This window comes from Aquarana catesbeiana, linkage group LG01 (genome assembly GCF_042186555.1).
Source record: "Aquarana catesbeiana isolate 2022-GZ linkage group LG01, ASM4218655v1, whole genome shotgun sequence".
NCBI classification, from domain to species: Eukaryota; Metazoa; Chordata; class Amphibia; order Anura; family Ranidae; genus Aquarana; species Aquarana catesbeiana.
In genome coordinates this window covers 170936332-170962413 of record NC_133324.1, presented here as the reverse complement: position 1 = coordinate 170962413, position 26082 = coordinate 170936332, and the positions used below count along the sequence as shown (strand labels likewise).

General features: G+C 40.5%; 1 protein-coding gene across 1 annotated transcript in view; it reads right to left on the bottom strand.

Moving 5' to 3' along the window:
• LOC141137152 (uncharacterized) overlaps window positions 1–26082 on the bottom strand; it is a 184350-nt gene that overhangs the window by 41001 nt on the left and 117267 nt on the right. Inside the window, exon 9 of the mRNA XM_073624561.1 lies at window positions 14264–14494. Coding sequence (XP_073480662.1) covers window positions 14264–14494 — 231 coding nt within the window. The remainder of the gene's footprint in view (window positions 1–14263; window positions 14495–26082) is intronic.

Below are 26082 nucleotides of genomic sequence, written 5' to 3'. Positions count from 1 at the left end.
AAATACAATACAATTATATACAGAATGTACAAATTTCCATTACAAAGTAAAATTAGAAAAATATACACATAAAACTTTTTCAAAAATAAAAAACTGATAATTGGCATGTGCGTATGTATTCACCCCCTTTGTTATAAAGCCCATAAAAAGCTCTGGTGCAACCAATTACTTTCAGAAGTCACATAATTAGTGAAATGATGTCCACCTGTGTGCAATCTAAGTGTCACATGATCTGTCATTACACATACACACCTTTTTGAAAGGCCCCAGAGGCTTTGGCACCACTAACCAAACACTGCCATGAAGACCAAGGAACTCTCCAAACAAGCAAGGGACAACGTTGTTGAGAAGTACAAGTCAGGGTTAGGTTATACAAAAAAATATCAAAATCTCTGATGATCCCTAGGAGCACCATCAAATCTATCATAACCAAATGGAAAGAACATGGCACAACAGCAAACCTGCCAAGAGATGGCCACACACCAAAACTCATGGACCGGGCAAGGAGGGCATTAATCAGAGAAGGAGCACAGAGACCTAAGGTAACCCTGGAAGAGCTGCAAAGTTCCACAGCAGAGAGTAGAGCTAGGCTTTATGGCAGAGTGACCAGAAGAAAGTCATTACTTTCAGCAAAAAAACAAAATGGCACGTTTTGGGTTTGCAAAAAGGCATGTGGGAGACTCCCAAAATGTATGGAGGAAGGTGCTCTGGTCTGATGAGACTAAAATTAAAATTTTTCGCCATCGAAGAAAATGCTATGTCTGGCGCAAACCCAACACATCACATTACCCAAAGAACACTATCCCCACAGTGAAACATGGTGGTGGCAGCATCATGCTGTGGGGATGTTTTTCAGCAGTCAGAACTGGGAAACTGGTCAGGGTTGAGGGAAAGACTGATGGTGCTAAATACAGGGATATTCTTGAGCAAAACCTGTACCATTCTGTGTGTGATTTGAGGATAGGAAGGAGGTTCACCTTTCAGCAGGACAATGACCCTAAACACTGCTAAAGCAACACTTGAGTGGTTTAAGGGGAAACATGTAAATGTGTTGTAATGGCCTAGTCAAAGCCCAGACCTCAATCCAATAGAAAATCTGTTGTCAGACTTAAAGATCGCTGTTCATAAGCGCAAAACCATCCAACTTGAAGGAGCTGGAGCAGATCTGCAAGGAGGAATGGGCATAAATCCTAGTGGTAAGATGTGGCAAGCTCACAGAGATTTATCCAAAGCGACTTGGAGCTGTAATAGCCACAAAAGGTGTCTCTACAAAGTATTGACTTTAGTGGGGTGAATAGTTATGCACAATGACTTTTTCTGTTATTTTGTCCTATTTGTTGTTTGCTTCAAAATAAATAATAAAAAAAAAACATCTTCAAAGTTGTGGGCATGGTCTGTAAATTAAATGATGCAAATCCTCAAACAATCCATGTTAATTCCAGGTTGTGAGGCAACAAAACACAAAAAATGCCAAGGGTGGTGAATACTTTTGCAAGGCACTGTATGTAAGTGCTGTCATATTCTGAAGACTTCTTAACGATTTCTAAATAGTGTCTTTTTGCATGCATACAGCTGGCTTATGCATTAAACTAAATTGCTGCTCGTTCAGGCAGTTCTTATAATGCAAATGTAGTTTCAGCTATGGTGGCTACATTTTTATTTCAACTCTAGGCAAACAGTAAAAAATCCAGTTTAATATACAACCCCAATTCCAAAAAAAGTTGGGATGCTGTGAAAAATTGGCATTAAAAACAGAATGCAACGATTTGCAAATTTCATAAACCCATATTTTATTCACAATAAAAAAAGGAAAACATCAAACGTTTAAACTGAAAAAAAAATGTACAATTTAAAAAAAAAAAGGAGTAGTTTTGAAATTGATGGCAGCAACAGGTCTCAAAAAGCTGGGTCAGGGCAATGTCTGCCACACTGTAACATCCCCTCTTAAATGTCTGGGAAGACCAGCTGCTGAAGAGGAACGTTGTCCCAGTATCTTCTCATATAGAATTATAGCTGCTCAACAGTCCTGGGTTGGTCTTCTTGGTTGTATTTTTCATTTCAAGATTTCAATTTTGTTCAACTGGTGAAAGGTCTGGACTGCAGGCAGGCCAGTTAGGCACCCGGATTCTTCTACTATGAAGCCATACTGTTGTCATACATGCAGTATTCTGTTAGCATTGTCCTACTGAAATATGCAAGGCCTTCCCTTGGGAGCATATGCTGCTCTAAAACCTGGATATGTATATCAGCATTGACAGTGCCTTTTCCATTCCATATACACTAATGCACCCACATACCATCATAGATGCAGGCTTTTTATACTAAGCTCTGATAACAAGCTGGATGGTCCCTCTTTTCTTTAGTCCAGAAGGTCAGGAGCTCAGGATTGACAAAAAAGAATGTAAAATTTTGATTAGTTTGACCCACAGAACAGTTTTTCACTTTGCAACAGACCATTTTAAGTGAGCTTTGGTCCAAAGAAGATGGCTGCCTTTTTGGATCATGGTCAGATATGGCTTTTTCTTTGCATGACTTGTTTTTAATAAACCCAATTAGTTTCAAAATTTTCTTCCAGCTTTTTCTTGTTTCACTTACTTTGCTACCATTTTGTAGCTCTGTCTCAACTTTTTTGAGACATGTTGCTGCCATCAACTTCTAAATTACCTTATTTTTTCTTAAAATGGTGTATTTTCTCAGTACACATTTTATAGGATTTCTATTGTAAATAAAATATGGGTTTATGAGATTTGTAAATCATTGTGTTCTGTTTTTATGTAGATTTTTGCACAGTGACCCACCTTTTTGAGATTGGAGTTGTATATACAGGTTTGCCTGCCAAAGGATATGTAATTTTGTATAGACAATATTATGACACACTACTGCCATAATGCACAACCAGACAGGTGATGCATATGGTTAATCAATGCAGACTTCACCTCTGGCCTGCTCACTTTACAAAGAAGCAGCTTTATCACCACTGTCAAATGACTGTGCGTTTTATCTGGGAAAACATGAAGCTGAACCTGGATAAATTATCGCAATGTGGCAGATGTGTCTATCACAAGACAGGTAGAACAAAACAACAAGATAACTGAATAAAATTTCAGATACAGCAGCAAAAAAGGATTTTGACTTACCTGTAAAATCTTTTTCTTGGATTTCAGTACAGGACACAGATGCCTTTAAATCTTTACCACGGGTCATATCCTGCCACCTTCAGGCAAGGACACTTGCAAACAAAGCTACTAGGACAGACCATATAACTTCTGCTACTTCCATAAAAGTGTTGTAGCCACCCTGCGACACTCTGTTCCTGGCCTATGGTACTGCCATCGCCCACTCCTTTGCAGAAGACAGGAGTGCACTGTTCAAGATCTACACTCAGGCTGGGAGAAGCTGCGTGCGAGAGAAGTTGGGGGGCAGGTGGAGGAAACCACAGGCCAAGCCCTGGACTCACCGCACAAGGGGTACAGGCACCTTTTCTGGAGCGAAAACAACTAGGTGGAAGACTTCCAGCATCGCCCATTTCAAGAGGGCATACCTTCTGCTCCATGGATGTTCAGGAACTATAACCACCTGAATTAAGACTACCACTGCTCTGGATTTGTAAAGCACTCTGCAGTTAAATGCCCTGATTTACTAAGGGCGATCTCCACATGCAGAGACCAGTTACAGACAAGCCCCACATCTTCCTTATAGCGGGGTTCATATATGGCTTGCTGCAGATAAATATCAAATACCAAGAACTGCTGGGAGTGGGAGGAGTTATATGGACTGTGCTAAAAGCTTTGTTTGCCAGGAGCCTGTGTCCTGTACTTTACAATTAAGGAAAGTAAATATTTCACCTATGTAGTTCACCTGGCCTTCTAAATGCAGATTCTAGCTGCCCAGAGTATCTAATTACATCTGCAACTTCATATAAAGCCCTAGGAGAACTAAAGGGAGGGCCTGGCTTTTTAATACAGGCATGAACATGGTAAACTGAGCAGTTGCAACTCACAGTACCCAAGTAGGTATATTTATAGTGCCAACAAACAAGCTATGGCAGTTTTCATGTTTTATAGTTTTAGAACATTGTTTTACAGTGTATTTTTTTTTTTACAGCCATCAACAGAAATTTACTCTTTAAACTCAGTTCCTGCTTTGAAAGCGCTGTCTTCTGTGCAAGGGCAACTAAAATATCCTTGGAGAGTAGGTACTCATGAATGGTTATTTCTGCTGAAATCTTAAAATCCCCACTTCAGGCTACAGCCTTCTGGCAGGCAAGGTGGAAACTCAGACATCTCATTTTAATAGGTTTTAGCTTCTGCAGTAATATGTCATTTGTTCAGGTCTGTTGGATAAAGATTTAATGTAGCTTGGTAGAGTGATACATCTTCATGTTCATCTTATTTACAAAAAATATAGTAACACACTGAAGAAATTAATCAAAGAGATTTTTCAGAAAAACTTAAATTAATTGTTGGTAAAAAGACCATTCAACTGGGTAACCAACTTGAGTCCCCACCTCACCAGCTTACAGCCTGTTGTACTGAGACGATGATGAATTAAGATTTTATCTGTAGTGTGACCTCTTTTGATCTCACAACCATAATCTTTAGTGGTTTGCTATTACAAACACTGAATTCTGATGGACTTCATGCCACCAGATGTTTACATGCAACAGTGAAACAAGGGAGATGAGGGTGATGGAGACCCACTACATAACATGGAATGGTCGCAATTTTACAAGCTACTATGATATTAAAAAGCAAAACAAAGTTTCATAGTTTTTTTTTATCAATAGTAGAAGAACTCGGAACTCAAGAACGTTATACCACACAATACACATGGTTTCCTAGTTGGAGCTCAGCAATAGCATTCCATATCAAGGCTATTAGATATCATTTCAACATTCATTAAACATTTCATTAAATTTGTTTTTTAGAGTTATTCAGAGTTTTGCTGTGCATATGCAAATCTTTACTTAAGAGAAAATTCACTAGTGGTGAAAAATATTTATTGAGCAAATTACACATCTTATAATTATTAAGTTGCTGAGATGTTTAAAAATAGTTTGCAAAGAGCAAAAAGGCTAAAACAGTTCATCCAAATGTATTTTAAACTGCTAATCCAGAATTCAGCACTTTGTTACTAAAAAATGGTTAGACCCTCTGCCAAGTTTTATTGCTGTCTGTGATGCTGTGATGCTGCTGGGGAAATTTGCCCCATTGTTTGTCCATGTGACCATTGTCACTGACACAAAAAATAATAGAAATCCTACATTTTAGAGTTGTCATGAAAGCAGGAGGTTAAGGATAATCCTTCTCTGGAGACCAATGTTCTCATGAGAACTGTCTAAGATAGTTTCCTCACTTTGGGGGAATTTCCTCATTTCCTGTTGGCTTCAAGATAAGAAGTGAAGGGAAAACACAAAATGCCAAAATTAACTGAATTCTAACTTGGGCTCTAATCCTCCTCTACTCTATCCAAAACTAAACTAAACATTTTGGCTACACATACACAAACTAACACTGCTAAACTTAGTATGTGCATCTAAGCTTCAAAAACTCCTTGCAAAATAGGTGAAATGTGAATTCAAGAAGTGTCCTCAAAATACTTTTAAAGAATAAGCACACATTTATCCTAAAAGTAAACGCATAACTGCTATGTTTTCCTCATACCTGCCTGAACCCTTCAGAGAAGTCTACAGGGCCAAAAGTAGGATTTTTGACTTACCTATAAAATCAGTTTCCGGGAGTACAGTACAGGACACAGGCTTCTTTAAATCATTATGACTGGGTTATATGCAGTTACTTTCAGATGACTGGACACTGGCAGAAAAAAAGGCTGTAGGAAAATTCCCTATAAACCTCTCCCACTCCCTGCTAGCCTCAGTTTTGCAGCAAGCAAAAAGGAGATCATAGAGAACAGAGCGGAGGGTCCTATGTCCTGTACTGTAGAAAAGAGATTTTACTGGAAAGTCAAAAATCCTATTTTCCTGATCATACAGTACAGGACACTTTATATCATTAACAATGGGATATTCAAACTGAAGAGTGGGCAATGCAGCAAATGACCCTATTTAGCCTACATAACAAGCTAGTCAAGCAGGGCTCAACAGACTCAGAGAGAACATGTCTGGGATGTGCAGACTGAGGGGTGGGCAATACAGCAAGCGTTGCTATCAAATTTGAAAGACATAAGCCAGATGTTGAAAAGCCCATTGTATTAATATACTTTCGGTCCACCATATGTGTTAATAAAATGTCCCCAATGGGGTACCCTTTACCTCTGCTGCAGAGGTGTGGGTGAGGGATGCCATGGTGCAAGCACTTGTAGGCCTCTGTAACCCAAGATTAGTGGGAGTAAACTGCTAATAATGTGCCCTTAGAAATGAGAACCAGTAGATGTTGCTTGACCAGTACCTGAATCCAGAGAGGAAGAGGCAGGGCACGCACATGCAGTAACTGCCTTCAAAACACTGTAAGAAGGCGAACAATGCAACATTGCCACACCAGGCACCAGCAGGACATGAAACATTGGTGCTACTGTCATTAACCACAGTCACCCTGGAATGCCTGACCACACCAGTGGAATGGATGCAGTTCTCTTTGCACACACCAAAAGCGGAATTAAACATTAATAGGTGGTATTTAACCCCATCTTAGCTTTGCACTCCAAGGTGGAAAATGCCCCAAGTAGAGGTGTTTGGAGACTGGGCTCTGCACTACGAAGTCCAAACCTCTGGATTATCTTTAAAGGAATCATCCAGAAAGAAATCATCCAGAGAGTGAGAGAAGAAAAGTCTATAAAAAGAAGGTAGGCTGTTTTCAGTAGAGACAAGCGGGCCATTATCTCTTCAAAAAACTGAGTCTGGCTAGTTGTGGGACAGGTTATACATGGGAAATATCTCTGCAGCCTATCAATTTTTCCAGTGTTTAATCACTAGAAGGCAAGCTCTAAGAAACCTACTTAAAGAAATCTGTGTCCTGTACTATATGATCAAGAAATCATAGTTCAGGTAACACCCTACAAACAGAAATGGCAAAGTTAACTGTTAAAAGGCAAGGAGAGCCAAGTTGCCATTTTCACCAGAATTGACTCTTATTATGAACTGCAGTTTTTTTGCAGTCCTTGGCATTATAGGCAAATGCCTGACTTTCCCAGGTTCTAGCCCTGAGATCTAATTTCATTGCAAATAAATAGCAGGTAATATGCAACACAGTATGTAAAACCTAAACTGTCAATGTCTGTTCACACTGACTTCATGTCATGCATTGTGGCTGCTTAACCTATACAGAGCAAAACACAGAAAGGAACTATGGAATCATGCATGCAGGATTTTTTTTTCCTATCACAGGCAGCAAAGGAAGACTGCACAGGAGTAGGTCTGATAGCTCCTAAATAAGCAATCTTTAAGGGTAGCTTTAAGTATACCAGTAGCCGAAAAAAAAATAAATGAAAGGAGAACTCCAGATAAAAATATATAGCCCAGCTGAAGTAAAAATAAACAATCCAACATTTTCAGCAATACTCACCTTCATTCCATAGCTGTCCCCCACAGCGCAACTAGATTTCCAAAGCCTTCTGAACTAAATGACAAACAACTTTATTTAACTCACTGGCTTTGAGCTCAGGCTATTGTGGACCCATTCCAGGGGTTATCAGCACACACTGTGGGCTAAAAATAATACTGCACTGAGCAGTCCTCACACACCATCCTGTAAGCACCGCTTGGCCTGGTACGAGGGACTGCCCACTGGCAGCTACTGGGAAAAAACGTATAAGTATGTGTCTATATAAAGAGTGCAAGCAGTAGCAGGAGTGGGGTGGGTGAGGTGATTTAAATACAGATGGTTTTGCTCTGCTGGGTAGAAGAAATCAAAAAGCATACCCCCACCTCCGCTTGTAACAATGCTTGGACCTGTCGACAGGTCGCTCTGGCAATGAGCACTGCATGGTGGCTGTACCTATTCCTTCTGTCATGAATCAGCAAGTCATATTCCTGCAGATTTGGAAGCATATGGTCATATAAATCAAAGCATGCAAGTTTACCAAACTGTGAAATAGACATGTCAAGCATTCATTTCAAATCTTAGGGCAAATCTGTGTGTTGCCCGTGCAGAGCAGCATGGTTTGCGTTAAGGCTAGACCCCCCCCCCCCCCCCCCCAATAACTCAATGGACACATTCCCTTTTCTATTGCTTTCCTATCGTTTTGTTTTGTTGCCAACAGGGAAGAACATAATGGTTACTTAAGGGTATGACACATTGACACATTTGGTGTTTGAGGATTGGCCCAGCTCTGTCATAAGGGAACTGGGAGAAGCTTCAGCCCTATGTAAACTTGAACTGGAACAACACAGGGCTGTCTTTCTTCGGCTGAACAAAACAGCGGGGAATTAAAGGAGAGGCTAAGTTTGTATAGCTGAGGAGGGAGGAACTAAAGTGTCCCTGTTTTAACCACTTCCTGACCAGAGCACTTTCTGCGATTCGGCACTGCGTCGCTTTAACTGACAATTGCGTGGTCGTGCGACGTTGCACCCAAATAAAATTAACTTCCTTTTTTCCCACAAATAGAGCTTTCTTTTGGTGGTATTTGATCACCTCTGCATTTTTTTTTGTGCTATAAAAAAAAAAAAAAAGAACGACAATTTTGAAAAAAAAGCAATATTTTTTACTTTTTGCTATACTTAATATCCCCCAAAAATATATAAAAAAAAACAAATATTTTCCTCAGTTTAGGCCGATATGTTTTCTTCTACATATTTTTATCATGACTACGACATTACGGACACTTTTGACACTATTTTGTGACCATTGTCATTTATACAGCGATCAGTGCTATAAAAATGCAATGATTACTGAATAAATGACACTGGCAGGGAAGGGGTTAACCACTAGGGGGCGATCAAGGGGTTAAGTGTGTCCTAGGGAGTAATTCCAACTGTGGGGGGATGGCTAACTAGGACATGACAGCGATCACTGCTCCCGATGACAGGGAGCAGTAGATCTCTGTCTTGTCACTAGGGAGGAGGGGGAAATGCCTGTTTACACAGGCATCTCCCCGTTCCGCCGCTCCGTGACACGATCGCGGGACATCGAGTCCGCGGGCATGGCCACGGAGCTCGGGGCGGGTGCAACCGCCCACAATGCCGCTTCCTAAAGGGGACATACCTGTACACCCATTTGCGGAGCCGTGCCATTGTGCCAATGTATATGATCGGCAATCGGTTAAGACTAGCACAATACAGCAACTCGAAACACAAAAATACAAATATGGAATACCATGAGAACTGGCAAACAATAACAAAGAAAGGGAAAAAAATGCAGTCTTCTTGCTTAGACATACAGAAAACTAGGAATACATCCACTGAATTTGTCTGGACCCCAGAGCTATACTATGTGATGCCAGTAGGTCAGAATATTATATACAAACTGAAATGGACACGGGTAGCACACCTCACCTACCTCCAATCAGATGTGAGAGGTCAGTGATTTTCATTATAAGCTAATTTGCCAGAACAAGCCCAAAATAGCAAGTGTTTACAGGATAACTCGTTGTATGTACTTCAAACAAAAATTAAAATAAGTTTATCAGTCATAAAATGAAATTCCTTGTCTGAGACTAAGCTTCCACATATTAGCTGTCATTATTCCTAAATGAACGGTTAATAATAATATAATAAGTAATAAAATAATAATGTTCACTAGGCATGGCACAGTGGTTGTGTTTGGGGTGTTTGCAGTTCTGACTGAATCCCTGAAAACCACAGTGATCTACGTGAGAATTTGGTGAGCTGGGTGATCCCCCTTAAAAAGAAACAAATGGTTAGGATAAATCATTTGTTAATAATACCTACCTCTTAGCCAAGAGGAAGGTATGTCCAGAGGGACAAAATTCCTTTATCCATACAAACGAGGAGGACCCATTAGTGCCAGGCAAAGAAAAATCGGACTGTGCATGTAACATGACCAGCCAGAAGATATCGAAAAAGAGGCAAGTATAAAAAAAATGGATAGCTGGCTCCACCTTTCAGCAAGCTGCCAGAGCCATGACAGCCACTGCTCTCTGCTTGGAGCAGAATGTGAAATGTGTCAACAGAGTGATCAGCTGTCATGTGATTGCTCTGTTCTTGGTGTTAGAGTCGGCATGGGACCAGGGTTGCCAACTTTAGGGCTGGGTTCACACTTATGCGAAGAAACCCTGCATCCAATTCTCATGACAGGAGACTGTGCCTGGCTCTGTATGGAGCTGGTTCACACATCTCAAGGGCGACCGCAGAGCGCACTGCACAGGGGTCCTGTGCGTTTTTGGCTCTGTTTCAGGCCCGAAGTCAGGCAAAAATTCGGGCCTGATTCCTCCCTGAAATGGAGAACAGGAATGCACCGGACCCCTGCTGTGAGTCGCATCTGTATTAAGTGTGAACCCAGCCTCGGTAAATTTACAGTTTGTTAAATTCGTAATTTTTGCGTCTGTGCACTAATGTCCATTACGGACATGCAGTATGCATGTCCATAATGGACATTCATGGACAGATGCAAAAATTATGGATTTTACAGACTGTTCGTAAATCTACTGAAAGTTGGCAACCCTGCATGGGACAGATGCTGCAGCCAAGAGCTGAGTATAGATTTTTGTTTTGTTTTTTTGTTTTTTTAAAACCCATACATCTCCTTTAAGCTAGCTTTATCTGAGAACTTTATAAAGTAAAGAGGTCAGTGACTGTACAACCAAAACATCTATACAGGTACTTGGTGGAAAAGTACTGAGTAGATTCTATGTCCAAGTTTGGCTGCTTACACTGCATCTCTTGGGATTCTGGAATTGAAATCCACTGCTTTTTTATGCAGCTGTATGTGAAATAAAGGAATCAGATTCTTTCTTAACAGCATATTAAGCAATCCAGTAAGGAATAGCTGACTACATCATCTCATTTGCAGACTCAAACCATACCATGCATGTGTTGGTTCAATAGCTAAACATCAGTTTTGGGCAGGCTTAGTCTTTAATCATTTTATTGGAAGTGATGACTCTATCACAAAAATCAAACACACACACATAATCTCATCCACCATACTTGTTTGTGCTACAAGCGAACTAAAGTCGTGATTCAAGTTCAAAGAAGATGCAAAAATAAGCTTTGAACTAAAAACCCGTTACAGATTAAATGGGAGAATATTCCCCTCCGATTTCATTAATTTGCTATGCTACAATTCATAAGATAAAGATTCAAAAAGACTTCTAAGCTATTTCAGATACCTGCAGGAAATCTAAAATTGTGTTTACTTACATTAAAGCAAGGCCATAAAAAATGAGCAATAATTAAATTAGTAAATAAAAAAAAAAAGTACCAGAAGTCATCAGACTTGGCTTTAACCACTTCCATTCACAAATTGCAGCATTAATCTCCTACATGTAAAAATCATCATTTTTTTGCTAGAGAATTACTCAGAATCCCCAAACATCATATATATTTTTTTAGCAGAGACCTTAGGGAATGAAATGGCGGTCATAGCAATATTTCGTGTCACACGGTATTTGCGCAGCAATTTTTCAATCCTGATTTTTTTGGAGGAAAAAATAAATTTTCATGAATTAAAAAAAAAAACAGTAAAGTTAGCCCATTTTTTTTATAATGTGAAAGATGATGTTAGCCGAGTAAATAGATACCTAACATGTCTTGCTTTTAAATTGTGCACACTCGTGGAATGTCAGACTTTGATACTTAATCTCCATAGGTTACGCTTTAAAATTTTTTTTACAGGTTACCAGTTTGGAGTTAGAGAGGAGGCCTTGTGCTAGAATTATTGCTCTAATGTTCACGGCGATTCCTCATATCTGTGGTTTGAACGTCGTTTACATATGCAGGCGCGACCTACGTATGCATTAGCAGACGGGGGAGCTTTAAATTTTTTTTTTTATTATTATTGTTTATTTTATTACATTTTTTTTTATTTTTACTTTCCCTTTGAATTTATTTTTTGTGATCACTTTTATTCCTATTACAAGGAATGTAAACATCCCCTGTAATAGGAATAGTGCATGACAGTCATTTGCTAAAATCATTTAAGTTCATTTTTTTCCTCATTAATGTACACACAGCACCCCATATTGACAGAAAAACACAGAATTGTTGACATTTTTGCAGATGTATTAAAAAAGAAAAACTGAAATATCACATGGTCCTAAGTATTCAGACCCTTTGCTGTGACACTCATATTTAACTCAGGTGCTGTCCACTTCTTCTGATCATCCTTGAGATGGTTCTACGCCTTCATTTGAGTCCAGCTGTGTTTGATTATACTGATTGGACTTGATTAGGAATGCCACACACCTGTCTATATAAGACCTTACAGCTCACAGTACATGTCAGAGCAAATGAGAATCATGAGGTCAAAGGAACTGCCTGAAGAGATCAGAGACAGAATTGTGGCAAGGCACAGATCTGGCCAAGGTTACAAAAAAATTTCTGCTGCACTTAAGATTTCTAAGAGCACAGTGGCCTCCATAATCCTTAAATGGAAGACGTTTGGGACGACCAGAACCCTTCCTAGAGCTGGCCGTCTGGCCAAACTGAGCTATCAGGGGAGAAGAGCCTTGGTGAGAGAGGTAAAGAAGAACCCAAAGATCACTGTGGCTGAGCTCCAGAGATGCAGTCGGGAGATGGGAGACAGTTGTAGAAAGTCAACCATCACTGCAGCCCTCCACCACTCGGGGCTTTATGGCAGAGTGGCCCGATGGAAGCCTCTCCTCAGTGCAAGACACATGAAAGCCCGCATGGAGTTTGCTAAAAAAAACCTGAAGGACTCCGAGATGGTGAGAAATAAGATTCTCTGGTCTGATGAGACCAAGATAGAAGTTTTGGCCTTAATTCTAAGCGGTATGTGTGGAGAAAACCAGGCACTGCTCATCACCTGTTCAATACAATCCCAACAGTGAAGCATGGTGGTGGCAGCATCATGCTATGGGGTGTTTTTCAACTGCAGGGACAGGACGACTGGTTGCAATTGAGGGAAAGATGAATGCGGCCAAGTACAGGGATATCCTGGACGAAAACCTTCTCCAGAGTGCTTAGGACCTCAGACTGGGTTGAAGGTTTACCTTCCAACAAGACAATAACCCTAAGCACACAGCTAAAATAACGAAGGAGTGGCTTCACAACAACTCCATGACTGTTCTTGAATGCCCCAGCCAGAGCCCTGACTTAAACCCAATTGAGCATCTCTGGAGAGACCTAAAAATGGCTGTCCACCAACGTTTACCATCCAACCTGACAAAACTGGAGAGGATCTGCAAGGAGGAATGGCAGAGGATCCCCAAATCCAGGTGTGAAAAACTTGTTGCATCTTTCCCAAAAAGACTCATGGCTGTATTAGTTCAAAGGGTGCTTCTACTAAATACTGAGCAAAGGGTCTGAATACTTAGGACCATGTGATATTTCAGTTTTTCTTTTTTAACAAATCTGCAAAAATGTCAACAATTCTGTTTTTCTGTCAATATGGGGTGCTGTGTGTACATTAATGAGGAAAAAAAATGAACTTAAATGATTTTAGCAAATGGCTGCAATATAACAAAGAGTGAAAAATTTAAGGGGGTCTGCATACTTTCCGCTCCCATCGTATCTCTCCTCTTGGCTGGAAAGCCTAAGATAAAAAAAAAAAAAAATTCAGGTCTTCCAGCCGAATACACGGCAGTGTTTACAACTGCTGGGGTTGGACGTGACGTCATAACGTTGTGTCCGGCCCCCGAGAGCCATACAGATGACATATGGTCCTTGGTCAGCTCTATGGTAAACTTCCGCTGCCGCGGATTCCTTCTCCGGCTCCCTGATCGAACGGGGGAGTCGGTAGAAGCACCGGAGGGTGGTGGGAGGGGAGACATCCCCTCCCACCGCCTGCAAAAACAATCCAGCAGCTGAACTGCCGATATGATTGTTTTTACGGTGCAGGGAATCGCCGGCTGAAAAAGAGGATAGCTGAATGATGCCTGTAGCTGCTTGAAAAAGTGCTGAAGAAACTTCTCGCCAGACATTCAAATGAATGTGTCATTAAAAATTACAGATGCCCCACTACATTTCACTGGAAACAAAATACATGTATCCAATATTGCCAGTACTGACAGGAATTATCAATAAATGCAGCATGTCCACGAAAAGGAAACTTCTGCAGTGAATCAGAGAAACGATACAAAGACACAAATGAAAGTTGTTTATATCCCTTCAAGCAACAATATGCTTTCTGTAATGATGATATATAACAAATGATAAGTGTCTACTCACCCAAGGTGCAGATGGTACAACAAGTGTCATTGTGAGCAAATCTCGGCAACATTCCTCCAAGGACTGATTACATCTTGTCAAATGATTTATTAACCTGGAATACACAACAGTCGGCAGTATATGATGAGCCGACTCTGGAGGCTGTGTTCCTGGGGCTAAAATATGGCACAGCGTTTGCCTTGTAGCATGCAGGTGTCTGAACAATGTGCTAAGTTTTCCTTCAAGAGCACTCTGATAAAAAAAAAAAGAAAATTTTCAAAATGGTTAACTAACATATTCTCGGACATCTATACTAAAACATAAGGGCATGCAACTACTTTGTATTAATATTTGTAATTTTTCAAAAAGTAATGTATAAATCAAAGAAATAGGATCACACAATATTTAGCAGTAATCATTTGTTAAAAAAAAAAAAAAAAAAAGATTTGTGAAAACAAAGTGTTTTCAAAAAGTTTCCGCACTTAATGACAATTTTGCTGCAGGGGATTCCTGAAATCTGATTTGCATCTTCAGGGAAAACCAGTGAGCCAATCACACAAGCAAGAAATTATGTTTCCACATTCTGTGGACAGAACACCTCCAGGTAGTCATATTTCATTGCATTTTCAGAAAGTTACAGCAGCTGCAGATTGAAAAGGAAAGGTACTTCCTTCACTCTTCCCTTCTCCGTCGGGGTCCCCCAAGGTTCTGTTCTTGGACCTCTTATTTTCAATCTACACTTCTTCCCTAGGTCAGCTGATAGCCTCTCACAGCTTTCAATATCATTTCTACACTGACGACACACAAATCTATCTCTCCACCCCTCAACTCACTCCATCAGTCTCCTCACGCATCACTAACTTACTAACAGACATATCTGTATGGATGTCACACCACTTCCTCAAACTCAACTTGTCCAAAATTGAGCTTATATTTTCTCCCCCACGTGCCTCTTCCCCTGATTTGTCTGTCAAGAGCAATGGCACAACCATCCACCCGTCCCCACATGTCAGGGTGCTATGGTGTTATCCTGGATTCTGAACTCTCCTTTCGGCCCCACATCCAATCACTTTCCAAAGCTTGCTGCCTCAACCTCAAACTACGTCCCTTTCTAACCAATGAAACCACAAAGCTCCTGATTCACTCCCTGGTTATCTCTCGCCTCGACTACTGCAACTCCCTCCTCATTGGTTTACCTTTAAATAGATTATCCCCCCTTCAGTCCATCTCTTCCTCCAGTTAAAAACCATCCCCCACACAGTTAGAAATCCCTCCCTAGGAGCACACTTAACCTTTTGATCGCCGCTAAAGTTAACCCCAACCCTGCCAGTGTCATTTATACAACGACAGTGCTTTTTTTTTTAGCACTGATCACTGTATTAGTGTCAATGGTCCCAAAAAAGCTTCACTTAGTGTCCAATTTGTCCGCCGCAATGTCACAGTCCCAATAAAAATCGCCACCATTACTAGTTAAAAAAAAAAAAAAAAAACAGAAAAAAAATATGCCATAATTATATCCCATAGTTTGAGGACGCAATAACCTTTGCACAGACCAATCAATATACGCTTATTGTTTTTTTTTAACAAAAATATGTAGAATACATATTGGCCTAAATTGATGAAGAAATTCTATTTTTTACAATTTTTTTTATTGGATGTGTTTTATAGCAGAAAGTAAAAAATATTGTTTTTTTTCTCAAAATACGTGATCAAATACCAATAAAAGAAAGCTTCATTTGTGGGAAAAGAAGAACATAAATTTTGTTTGTGTACAGCATTGCACGACAGCGCAAATGTCAGTTAAAGCAACTCGATTATGAAATTATTTGATTACTATTTTCATAATCGATTAATCGGCCAGTAACATAATGGGGTTAAAAAAAACTAATATGAACCCTTTATAGCAAATAATCACTATTGTAAATATTACTTTCACAGTTCTACAGTAAAAAAATGAACCCCTTAGAGCAGCGCTTTTTGCAGAAACACACTGCAGTTTATTTACTTTCCTATGGGGAAAGTTCACATCTATGCTTTTTTCAGCCGCTGCGTATTTGGAAAGGGTCAGGGACTTTTTTTAACGCAAAACTATACTTTTTTTGGTTCAATATATTTCAATGGAGAAGCTGCAGAAAATCATATAATGCGTTTTTGCAGAAATTTGTGTTTTTTAATCACCCGAACAACAAATTGGCCAAAAAAAATGCAAACACGTAAATTGCAGCAAAATCACGTGCGCAAAAATCAAAACGTACAGCGAAAAGCACTGCAGAAACAGATCAAAAGCAAACTGCCTAGGTGTGTGCCGAGCCTTATGCTGGCCACACGGATCAATTTTCACATGAGAATATTCAGACAAAAAAATCTTTGTACATTCGCTGAATGAAAGAATATTGTTTGAAATTTTCACTTGTTTTTAACATTCTGATGAATGTCATTTCTGAACGAAAACCACATACACTGTCTGAAAATTCTTTGAACAAGAAGTTTTCTATTATTTCCAAATTTTCCCGTCACTGTGGTTGAAAATGAACGTCGATATGACCCCACTAATGATTAGAAAATCGAACGAACGTTCTTAAAATTACTTTTTTTTTTTTTGAAGGAAGACATTGTTTTTTAAAGAAAAAAATTGATCTCTGAGTCTGATGATATTTACCAGATTCACCATTTAATAGTATATACAGTACATCTCTCCTCTAATAGTATATACAGTATATCTCTTTTGTCTGTCATTTTCAGAGTGGATTAGATATTTTGCTCACTAACCATATAGTTGGTTATTTATATTTACCACTGCATAGAGATATATAAGAATAAATTGCCTTTTTTTTAAAAAACTTTACATATTAACAAAATTATACACCACATTTTTTTTTTAAGGTTATTAAGCGATTAATCGAAACAATAATCAGCCAACTAATCGATTATGAAAATAATCGTTAGTTGCAGCCCTAAAAGCAACGCAGTGCCGTATCGCAAAAAAATGGCCTGCTTATGAAGGGGGTGAAACCTTCTGGGGCTGAAGTGGTTAAAGAGCAACTCTAAGCAACATGAACGGCTAATGCAGTTAAGTTTGCATTGTCAATATGTTTATGAAAACTACTGACTTCTTGGATTTATATTCAGAGATAAATTTAAAGTATACCTAAAGGTAAAACTTTTTTTTTTTTAGTTTTGGATGAAGTGGAAAGGAACTAGAACACCTTTCAGTTTTTATTGCTTTCTGTGCCACCGTTAAGGAGATTCACCCTCTCTATTTGCCCTGTTTTCCATTGTCATTGAAAGTGAAAGTAAAAGAAAAATCGCATAGTTTTGGTTGTCCCCTGAAAAGTAATAGAAGGGAAATTTTCCAATGGGGAACTAGTTCTGATGACCTAGGGATTCTCAAGGAATTCCTTTAATTTGCAGAGATTTCCTCTCACCTGCTTAGCTATGGGACAGGGAGTGAAGGAAAATCATCTTAGCTTATACATGCAGGCTTCTGCTTCACACAACCATTTTGATTATTGTTCTTTTGCACTACTAAGTCTACAGGTGTCTGCAGACAATAAAAAAACGTTTACCCTACCTAATCCTAAAGTGAAAGTATGTCTACATGCCCTTCCTGACACCTGCGGAACAAGCCTGGCAAAGGATTTTTGGGAAACAAAGATCAGTCAGAAAGGATTCCAAGATTGATTAAAAATATCCAGAAAGAAGCCTTATTTCATTTACTTTATAATTACTGAATGCTCAACTGACTGTGACCTGCTGAAATTTACAACAATACTCTATACACCGTCATCCTAAACCCTAAGCATCAGAGTTCTTCACTAAATGCAACAGTGCTACATGGCTTTGTCAAGTGTGTCAGCAATGTGTGCACCAAAAATTTGCCTTATTCTTCCCCTTGATTCTCTGGGAAACAAGATAAATTACTGTTAGAAAGGGGCATTTTTTATAGTTCCCATTTGACATAGGTATGGTTAGACTCATCCTTAGACAGGGCCAAAAAATGGGTTCTTGTGCATTGCTGTATTTAACAAAGGCCATGAATAGTAGAATTAAAGACAACAGGCATAGTAACATATTTATTAACAACTACATGTCTTCTGAAAACTAACAAAGAGAAATGCTTGAAGGAATTAAAGAATCCTTCACACTCTAGGCATTGGCAGATCCTCTTAAAAAACATATGGAGTTAACATGTAAAACAAGCACAACCCTAGACTTAAAGTGAGTGACAAGAGGAAGGACTTCTGGCCTTTGAAATTAATACACACATTTTTGAAACGTTTTAAATAGGACAAAAAAAAAAAAAGGACACCCCAAAGCAAGTAAATAAACGTGACGATTTGAAATGAAAAGAAACAAGCAAAGGACATCTCACCATCTTAACCTGTTTATTTTTTTAAACCAGTTGGGCAGCTAATGAATTATAGAAAGGTCATAAATCTGATGCATCTGAAACATTTTAAATCCATTAGTTAGGCAGCAAATGCTGTAATGTTTGCTGCTAAGAAGTATTTCAGGTCTATAAATAAAAAGAATTACAAACAATTATTTTACACAAAACATTGATTATTTGAATATGTGTGTCAGGAAGGCCATGCCATTTTAGAGAAAGGTGCATCTGTATAAGCGCAGGTTGGGTGGCTCATAGCCACACATCAGGGGTTACTATTACCTATGCACATAGGTATGCGTGTGTCCGTGCACGCAAAGTCATGAGTGCATGTCTGTTGCTAATGTTGGTGCCAAACGGGTTATTTAAACTGGTAAGTTGCACATAGCCAGTGCAGTCTTCTTTACAGCATTACCTGTGATCTGTTACTTTAGGCCTGGCTACCTGATACACACCTGACTTGACCTTCTCCTGCTAACCAGCTGTACTGACCTCAACCTGGGCTACACCTCTGCCTACCCTTTTTTTCCTGACCTGCTCATGCGTTACCAACTCTAGCCTGAGCCTCAACCTCACATTTATTGACATTATTATACTAACATGCCTACCAGTTCCAGACCTGACCTGCCTGACTTCACACCAGTGCTGATGTCTAGTCTACACATCTGCCTGAAATCCACATCTGATGCAACTGTCTGCCACCTGCTTGCTGACCATGTGGTTGTCACTCCCTGCTGGGGTGTTCCTGTTTGCCAGTGTGTTCAGTCTCCTGTCCATCATCCTCTCAGGGAAAGTTACACACTGCTGACAGTACCAGGTACCTCTGCCCTCCTATATCAGCATCCAGTAAACACTGCATGCCCCCCCCCCCCCCCCCCAAAAAAAAAGTATTAGATTATAAATCCTTATATATGGTGGCTGCTTTCGTTTTCTGTCTTAAGGATTTTATTTTACTTAATCAAGTGTTCTGGCCAGTAAAACCCTTCCTGTCCTAGGATAACTCTTCTATCTATGGAGAAGCAACAGAGACACCCTTGGACAGCAGCAGTGAGGGTAGTAACAGATATACAAGTAGATTTAGATGGCCATTATATACTGTAAGAAGCCCTATTCCAACTAACAATTTTTAAACAGTCACAGAAAGAGTTTTTTCCCCCTTATCTTACATCACAGTACACAGAAGAGCTAATAGCCATTACTACGTGGGTTATGCTGTCACCTTCAGGTGAATAGACACTGACAAGAAAAAAAGGCAGGAATCCCTGCCCAGGCATAACCCCTCCCAGCTCAGCTAAGCCTCAGTTTTGGTCCCCAGTGTGGCCAACAGGCCAAAAGTGTCTGTACCTGGATCCCACATGCAAGAGTGGGGACAGCCTGTACTGTCTGCCATTTGGCACTTGATCCTATGGGCAGTGACCTAGGGCATACAAGTGTACTCTGTGATCCCGCTGACAGAGTGATCTACAGGTTCCAGGCAACTGATCCTTGTGGAGGGGATTCGGGTCCCTGATGGACCTGCAGGGTGTGCCCACTGTGATGGCTACTAGGCCTTGCAGTGTAGGCTAGTAATTTGCCTCTATATTTGTGGAGCTGTGGCAGTCCCCTCGGTCTGAACACAGGATGGCATCAGAACATGTATTTTCCCCTTATGGAGTGGAATACAGGGTGTGGCAGTGCCTAAAAGGGGCTATTTTGTATTCCATTTACTTCTCTAGGTACTCCTTGCCCACACTACTCTATCTGCCAGATATCTCAGCCATCCTACCTTCCACAACCACTAACTGAGCTGACTTTTGTCCTTTGGGGCACAGCAAGTACAGGGGCATGCATATTTTTGGGGAGTGCTGTCATCCAAATAAAAGCTCACATCTTAGTTTCATAAGAACTGGAACCCCAAGCCCTCTGGTCCTGAAGGCAAATGCTCCAATCAGTGAAGGGACACCACCAATCACTCGGGTGCAGGGACGCCTAAGGGCCCTTACAGACACTTGAATTTAGGAGATCTAATAGGAATGGGTCCACAGCATGGTGTCCAGAAGATACAAACTTAATTTTTTCTGCTTTCTCCCTTCACACTATGTGTTGTTCCTGTGCCAGTAAAGGAGAACGTGATGATAATGTGGACTGGGCACCCCAAAAGGGTGCGTGAGAGGTCCAGGCAATCATGTCGTTCAGAAGTTCTAAATTGTTTATAACATTAAACAAGTTCTAAGAAGTTCTAAGTTGTTTATGACATGCGACAATAGGAGACATATAGCAGCTGTGACCCCCCTTTTCAGAACTAGCTATAATCCGAAAAGTGCATCTCCTTACTCATTTAACTTGGGTAAACAGTTTGTTAAAGGTCTGGACATGTCAAAGGAACTTTGAAATAACAGAAACCATCCTGCTGACCATTTCTTAGCAGATAAATAATAACAGACATTTTGTAAGAGATGTATATATCTAATTAAGACCTTTACAGGAGGTCTGGCATGGAACACTGCACTCTGTTAGGGTTTGCTTATCATCTCCATGTCTGCTAACAATAAACATCTGGAAGGCTATCACTTAACTCTGATGGAATTGGGATTGACCCATCGTAAAACTGTAACAAAATCTTTCAGTTCTGCCATTCATGGTTTACAGGGTAATCAAACCCATTAGGAGTACATGGCGGGTAAAAAAATACCTTACCCAGGGTTAAGTGATTTCATAAAAGCAAGCAGATATCCTCTTAGATAACCCCCCCATTCTAAAAAGTTTAGCTGAAGTAATTAACGAATATATATTTCTGTCTATATCGTCCTGAAGAATCCAAACTGCAGTGTCTTTCATAACTTCTGAGATAACAGTGCCGCCAGAAAAAGGACTTATTTACCCATATCAGTTAGCAGCATTTTAAGCCCAAGCACCACTATATTAGAAGGTACTGGAAAATGCCATAAATCTTTCTTATTTAGTAGACGTTCTAACCTTTGCGCCAACCAATCAATATTCGCTTATTGCGTAGAAGCATACATATTGGCCTAAACTGATGAAAAAAATCAGTTTTTTTTTTTTTACATTTTTTTGGGGGAATATTTATTATAGCAAAAAGTAAAAAATATAGGTTTTTTTTCAAAATTCTCGGTCTTTTTTTGGTTATAGCGCAAAAAATAAGAACCGCAGAGGTGATCAAATACCACCAAAAGAAAGATCTATTTGTGGGAAAAAAAAGGACATAAATTTTGTTTGGGTACAACTTCGCACGACCGCGCAATTGTAAGTTAAAATGATGCAGTGATGTATCGAAAAAAATTTCCTGAAGATTAAGGGGGAAAAACTTTCCAGTCCTTAAGTGGTTAAACAACATTTTTTTCCCCTAAAATTATCTATGATGCACTAACCCAGAACTTAAAGAACCCTGGCCTATTTGAAAAGCACTACTATATGGCAAATCTCTGGATATACCTGTCTGTGGTGACAGCAGTGTGTATTACGGGGCAGCACAGTGGTGTAGTGGGTAGCACTCTCGCCTAGCAGTAAGAAGGGTCGCTGGTTTGAATCCCAACCATGACACTACCCGCCTGGAGTTTGTATGTTCTCCCTGTGCCTGCGTGGGTTTTCCTCCGGGTACTCCGGTTTCCTCCCACACTCCAAAGACATGCTAGTAAGCTAATTGGATCCTGTCTAAATTGTCGCTAGTATGTATGAATGTGAGTTAGGGATCTTAGACTGTAAGCTCCTTGAGAGTAGGGACTGATGTGAATGTACAATGTATATGTAAAGCGGCGTAAATTGACGGCGCTATATAAGTACCTGAAATAAATAATAATAAAATAATAAATTACAGACATTATTGTATTGCTAATATTGTGAACATTTGAAATTTTACAATAAAAATATCTGGTGGAAGTGATTGATTTGGGGTATGAAGGGTTAATTCCTTAGTTACCAAATCCAGCAAAGATCGTCCTCTGTCTTCTGGCATGTGAATGTGGTCCTGCGCGCTGGGTGTGCAGGGTAAGGCTGAGAGAGTCACTGTCACGTATCAGTGACAGTACGGTGTGAGTTTGACCAGCTTTTTGTCACAAGTTGGTAAGGGTCAAGGGTCTCAACAAGTTCCTAAAAAAGCAGAAATTCAAGATGGAGTCTTCCCAGTCATTGACTGCTTCTCTTCATCAGAGGGCCTTCACTGGCATTACTGAAGATCAAGGATACCTGCCTACACATCCCAATTTTCTGGCCTCACCAACGATTTCTGAACTTGCAGTGGAGGACTGCCACTAATAATTTGTGATCCTATCCTTCAGCCTGTCTATGGCACCCAGGTTGTTACTAGGATGTTGGCTCTGGTTCTGGAGTTGTTGAGAACCCAAGGAATTTTCACTGTGGGATACTTGAGCAACTTACTCCTAAGAGTGCAATTGCATCAAGGACTGAAGCACAATGTCCAGATGATGGTACAAGCCCTGGAGAGGTTAGGCTGGGTGCTAAACCTTCAAAAGTCAGCCTTGGTTCTGATACAGTGCCTAAAATACTTAAGTTTAATCCCAGACAATGTTTCGGGCAAGGATACTGCTTCACAGAAGTCTAGACCTTTTGAAGCCCTGGTTGAGTCTCTAAAGGCTTTGGAAGGTTACCTTGATCAAGACATGCATGATAGTGTAAGGGAAGATGGTATTTGCCTTCAAGGCAGTCCACTATACACAGTTTCACTCCATAACGCTGCAGCTCAATATACCAACAGTATGGGACAATTGTTGGGAGGCCTTGGATTAGCCAGTGCATTTGATTCCCAAGACCAGAGAGGCTGTGGAATGGTGGATATCCATGCAAATACTGGATGCAGAGAAATCCTTCCAAAGAAGCGTAAGGTCTATTCGACAGACCCCAGCCTGTCAGATTGGGGTGGTGTTCTGGCGAATCTCTTGATCCAGGGATCGGGATTGTAGTCACCATAGGAGTGGAAGTTGCTGATCAACATCCTGGAATGCTGGCAATTTAGTTGGCCCTCTAACACTGGCCTGCCTGCCTCCAGGGTCTCCTCATAATGCAATGGCATACATCAACCATCAAGGAGCTACAAAAAGTCAAGCTGCTCAAGAAGAATCGAACTTAATCTTGTCTTTGGCAAAAGTTTATGTTCCATCCATCTCCCCTGTCCACATTTTCAGTGTGGAAGACTGGCAGACAGACTTTTTAACCCATTAAGAGCTGAATCCGGGGGGTGGGCCCTTCTCCCAGAGGTGTCTGCAGAGATTTGTCTGTGGTGTGAGGAGCTGGATGTGGATCTCTTTGCTTCCAGAAAAAAAAAAAAACCTGGACAAGTTTGTGTCCCGCACCAGGGATCCTCTGACCTTTGCAAACAAACACCGGGGGGGGGGGGTCAGTTTTCTGTAACCTATGCCTTCCTTCCACTTTAACTCCTTCCTTGCCTGTTACACAGGATAAAGTTTGAGGGCATTCTGGTGATCCCGATCGCACTGGCCTGGCCAAGAACAACGTGGTATTGTCAGGAACCATGAATCAGACTAAGACAGAAATGCAGTAAAAATCACACCTTTTAATGTAATGTTAAATATGGTACAGCTCAGTAAACGTAGTCAAAACATAAGCCAGGGATCGGAAGCCAAAGCGGGTAGTCAGACAAACCAGTAATCAGAAAACCAGAGATCAGCATAGTCAGAGGCAGAAGAACAGGATCAGGAACCAGAAGTGACGTCAGCCAGGCAAAGTCTTTCACAGGAACACAGCAGAGAAACTCCAGATACGTTGACCAGGTAAAGGCAGGGAATGAATGAACAAGGCAGTCTAAAGAGCCAGAAGGGGCTGGCCGTAGGCAGGACTGGCGAGCAGATAATGATAACCAGGTGAGCCACTGAGGAATCAATGAGAGCTGACAATTATCCGACAGCTGAGCAGCCTGAACACAGAGAAGAGAGCTGCTAAGAGCCCAGCCCTGACAGGTATGCAAACATCATAGACTTCTTGGCAGCTTCGAGATTAGCAGCACCTGCTGTCTCAGGGTTCAACATTCCATCCTCCTGAGAGACAGGGGAGTTTCAGACTCTGATTCCTACCCTTCTCAGGGCTAGAAAGTCACCCTCCAGGATGGTGTACCATCACTCTTGGACAGCTTTTTTCACTTGGTGTGAAATTTATAAGTTCCATCCTTAGTACAAAAGAGAGGAATTGCGCTTGGAGGGCAAGAGTAGTCCTTAGCACAACTGACAAAAACAAATATAAAAAAACATGTGCAGTGCTATTAGTGATATGCTAAAAAATTAAACATTAGTGATATAACATCAATGATTAAATAGTATGCATCATGGTAGTGATAACATAAAAAAAAAAATAAACAGGTGTATAATGGAGAAGTGAATAAAGTCTGAAGTATACAAATTATATTAAAAAAGTCCCAAACTTCAATCAAGCGATCACCCAAAAGGTGTATCTATGTTGAATAGAAGTTCAACCTTATTGATAAGGTTGAACTTCTGACAATATATCATGGGGCAGATTCTAGCTTTTCTCCAGTCTGGTCTGGAAATATTCGTGGCTTTGTGTATCATTAAGAGACAAAACTCGGCCCTGGCTGTGCTTTTTAGAGACGTATTGCTTCTCATTCCTTGGTGAAAGATTTTGTTCATGGTGTCATTCAGATTGTTTCTCCTGTGTGATCCCCCTCTATCTCTGTGAGACCTTAACTTTGTTTTGTCAGTTTTGCATCTATCCCCTTTGAAACCCCCAAGAGATCCTCTTGCCTCTTTTCGTGCAAGGTGGTCCAAAGATTTGCGCTGCAAATTTACTGTACTTATTCTCATTGCATTAATTCCACTGGGTGGTCTCACTGCAATCACTGCAGCTGTTTAGTTCACCTGACAGCTGTCAGGAAAACTCTTCCCAATAGCGTGCTGATGTCATGGACCAAACATGCTTGATGAGTTGGGTACCAGTGAGACTTCCTCAGATGCTTCCCCTGACCTTCTGAGGTAGCAGGGTTGGTCATCACGCTACTTTTAGGCAAAGCCATCAGCTGAAAAAATGGCTGCAGTGCTTGTTAGTGGTGTTAGCTAGCTATACAAACAGGTTATTGGTAGTGTCTGGTAGCTGTGTAGGGAAATATGTATTGTACTGTATTGTTTAGTTTTTTTGGTTACCTCTAAAATCCTTTTTTTGGAGTACATCACAGGACACAGAGATCCTTGCCATCTGGCTTGTGTCCCTCATTGCTTGCTCCCAAAACTGAGGCTTAGCTTTGCTGGGAAGGGGTATGCTTGCATGGGGATCCCTGCCTTTTTTTTCTGGCCAGTGTCCATTCACCTGAAGGTGACAGCATAACCCATGTAGTAATGACTACTAACTTCTCTGTGTCCTGTAATGTACTTCAAGGAAAGGACTTTAACCACTTCAGCCCCGGAAGGTATTACCCAGTCCTTGACCAGGCCATTTTTTATGATGCGGTACTGCATCGCTTTAACTGACAATT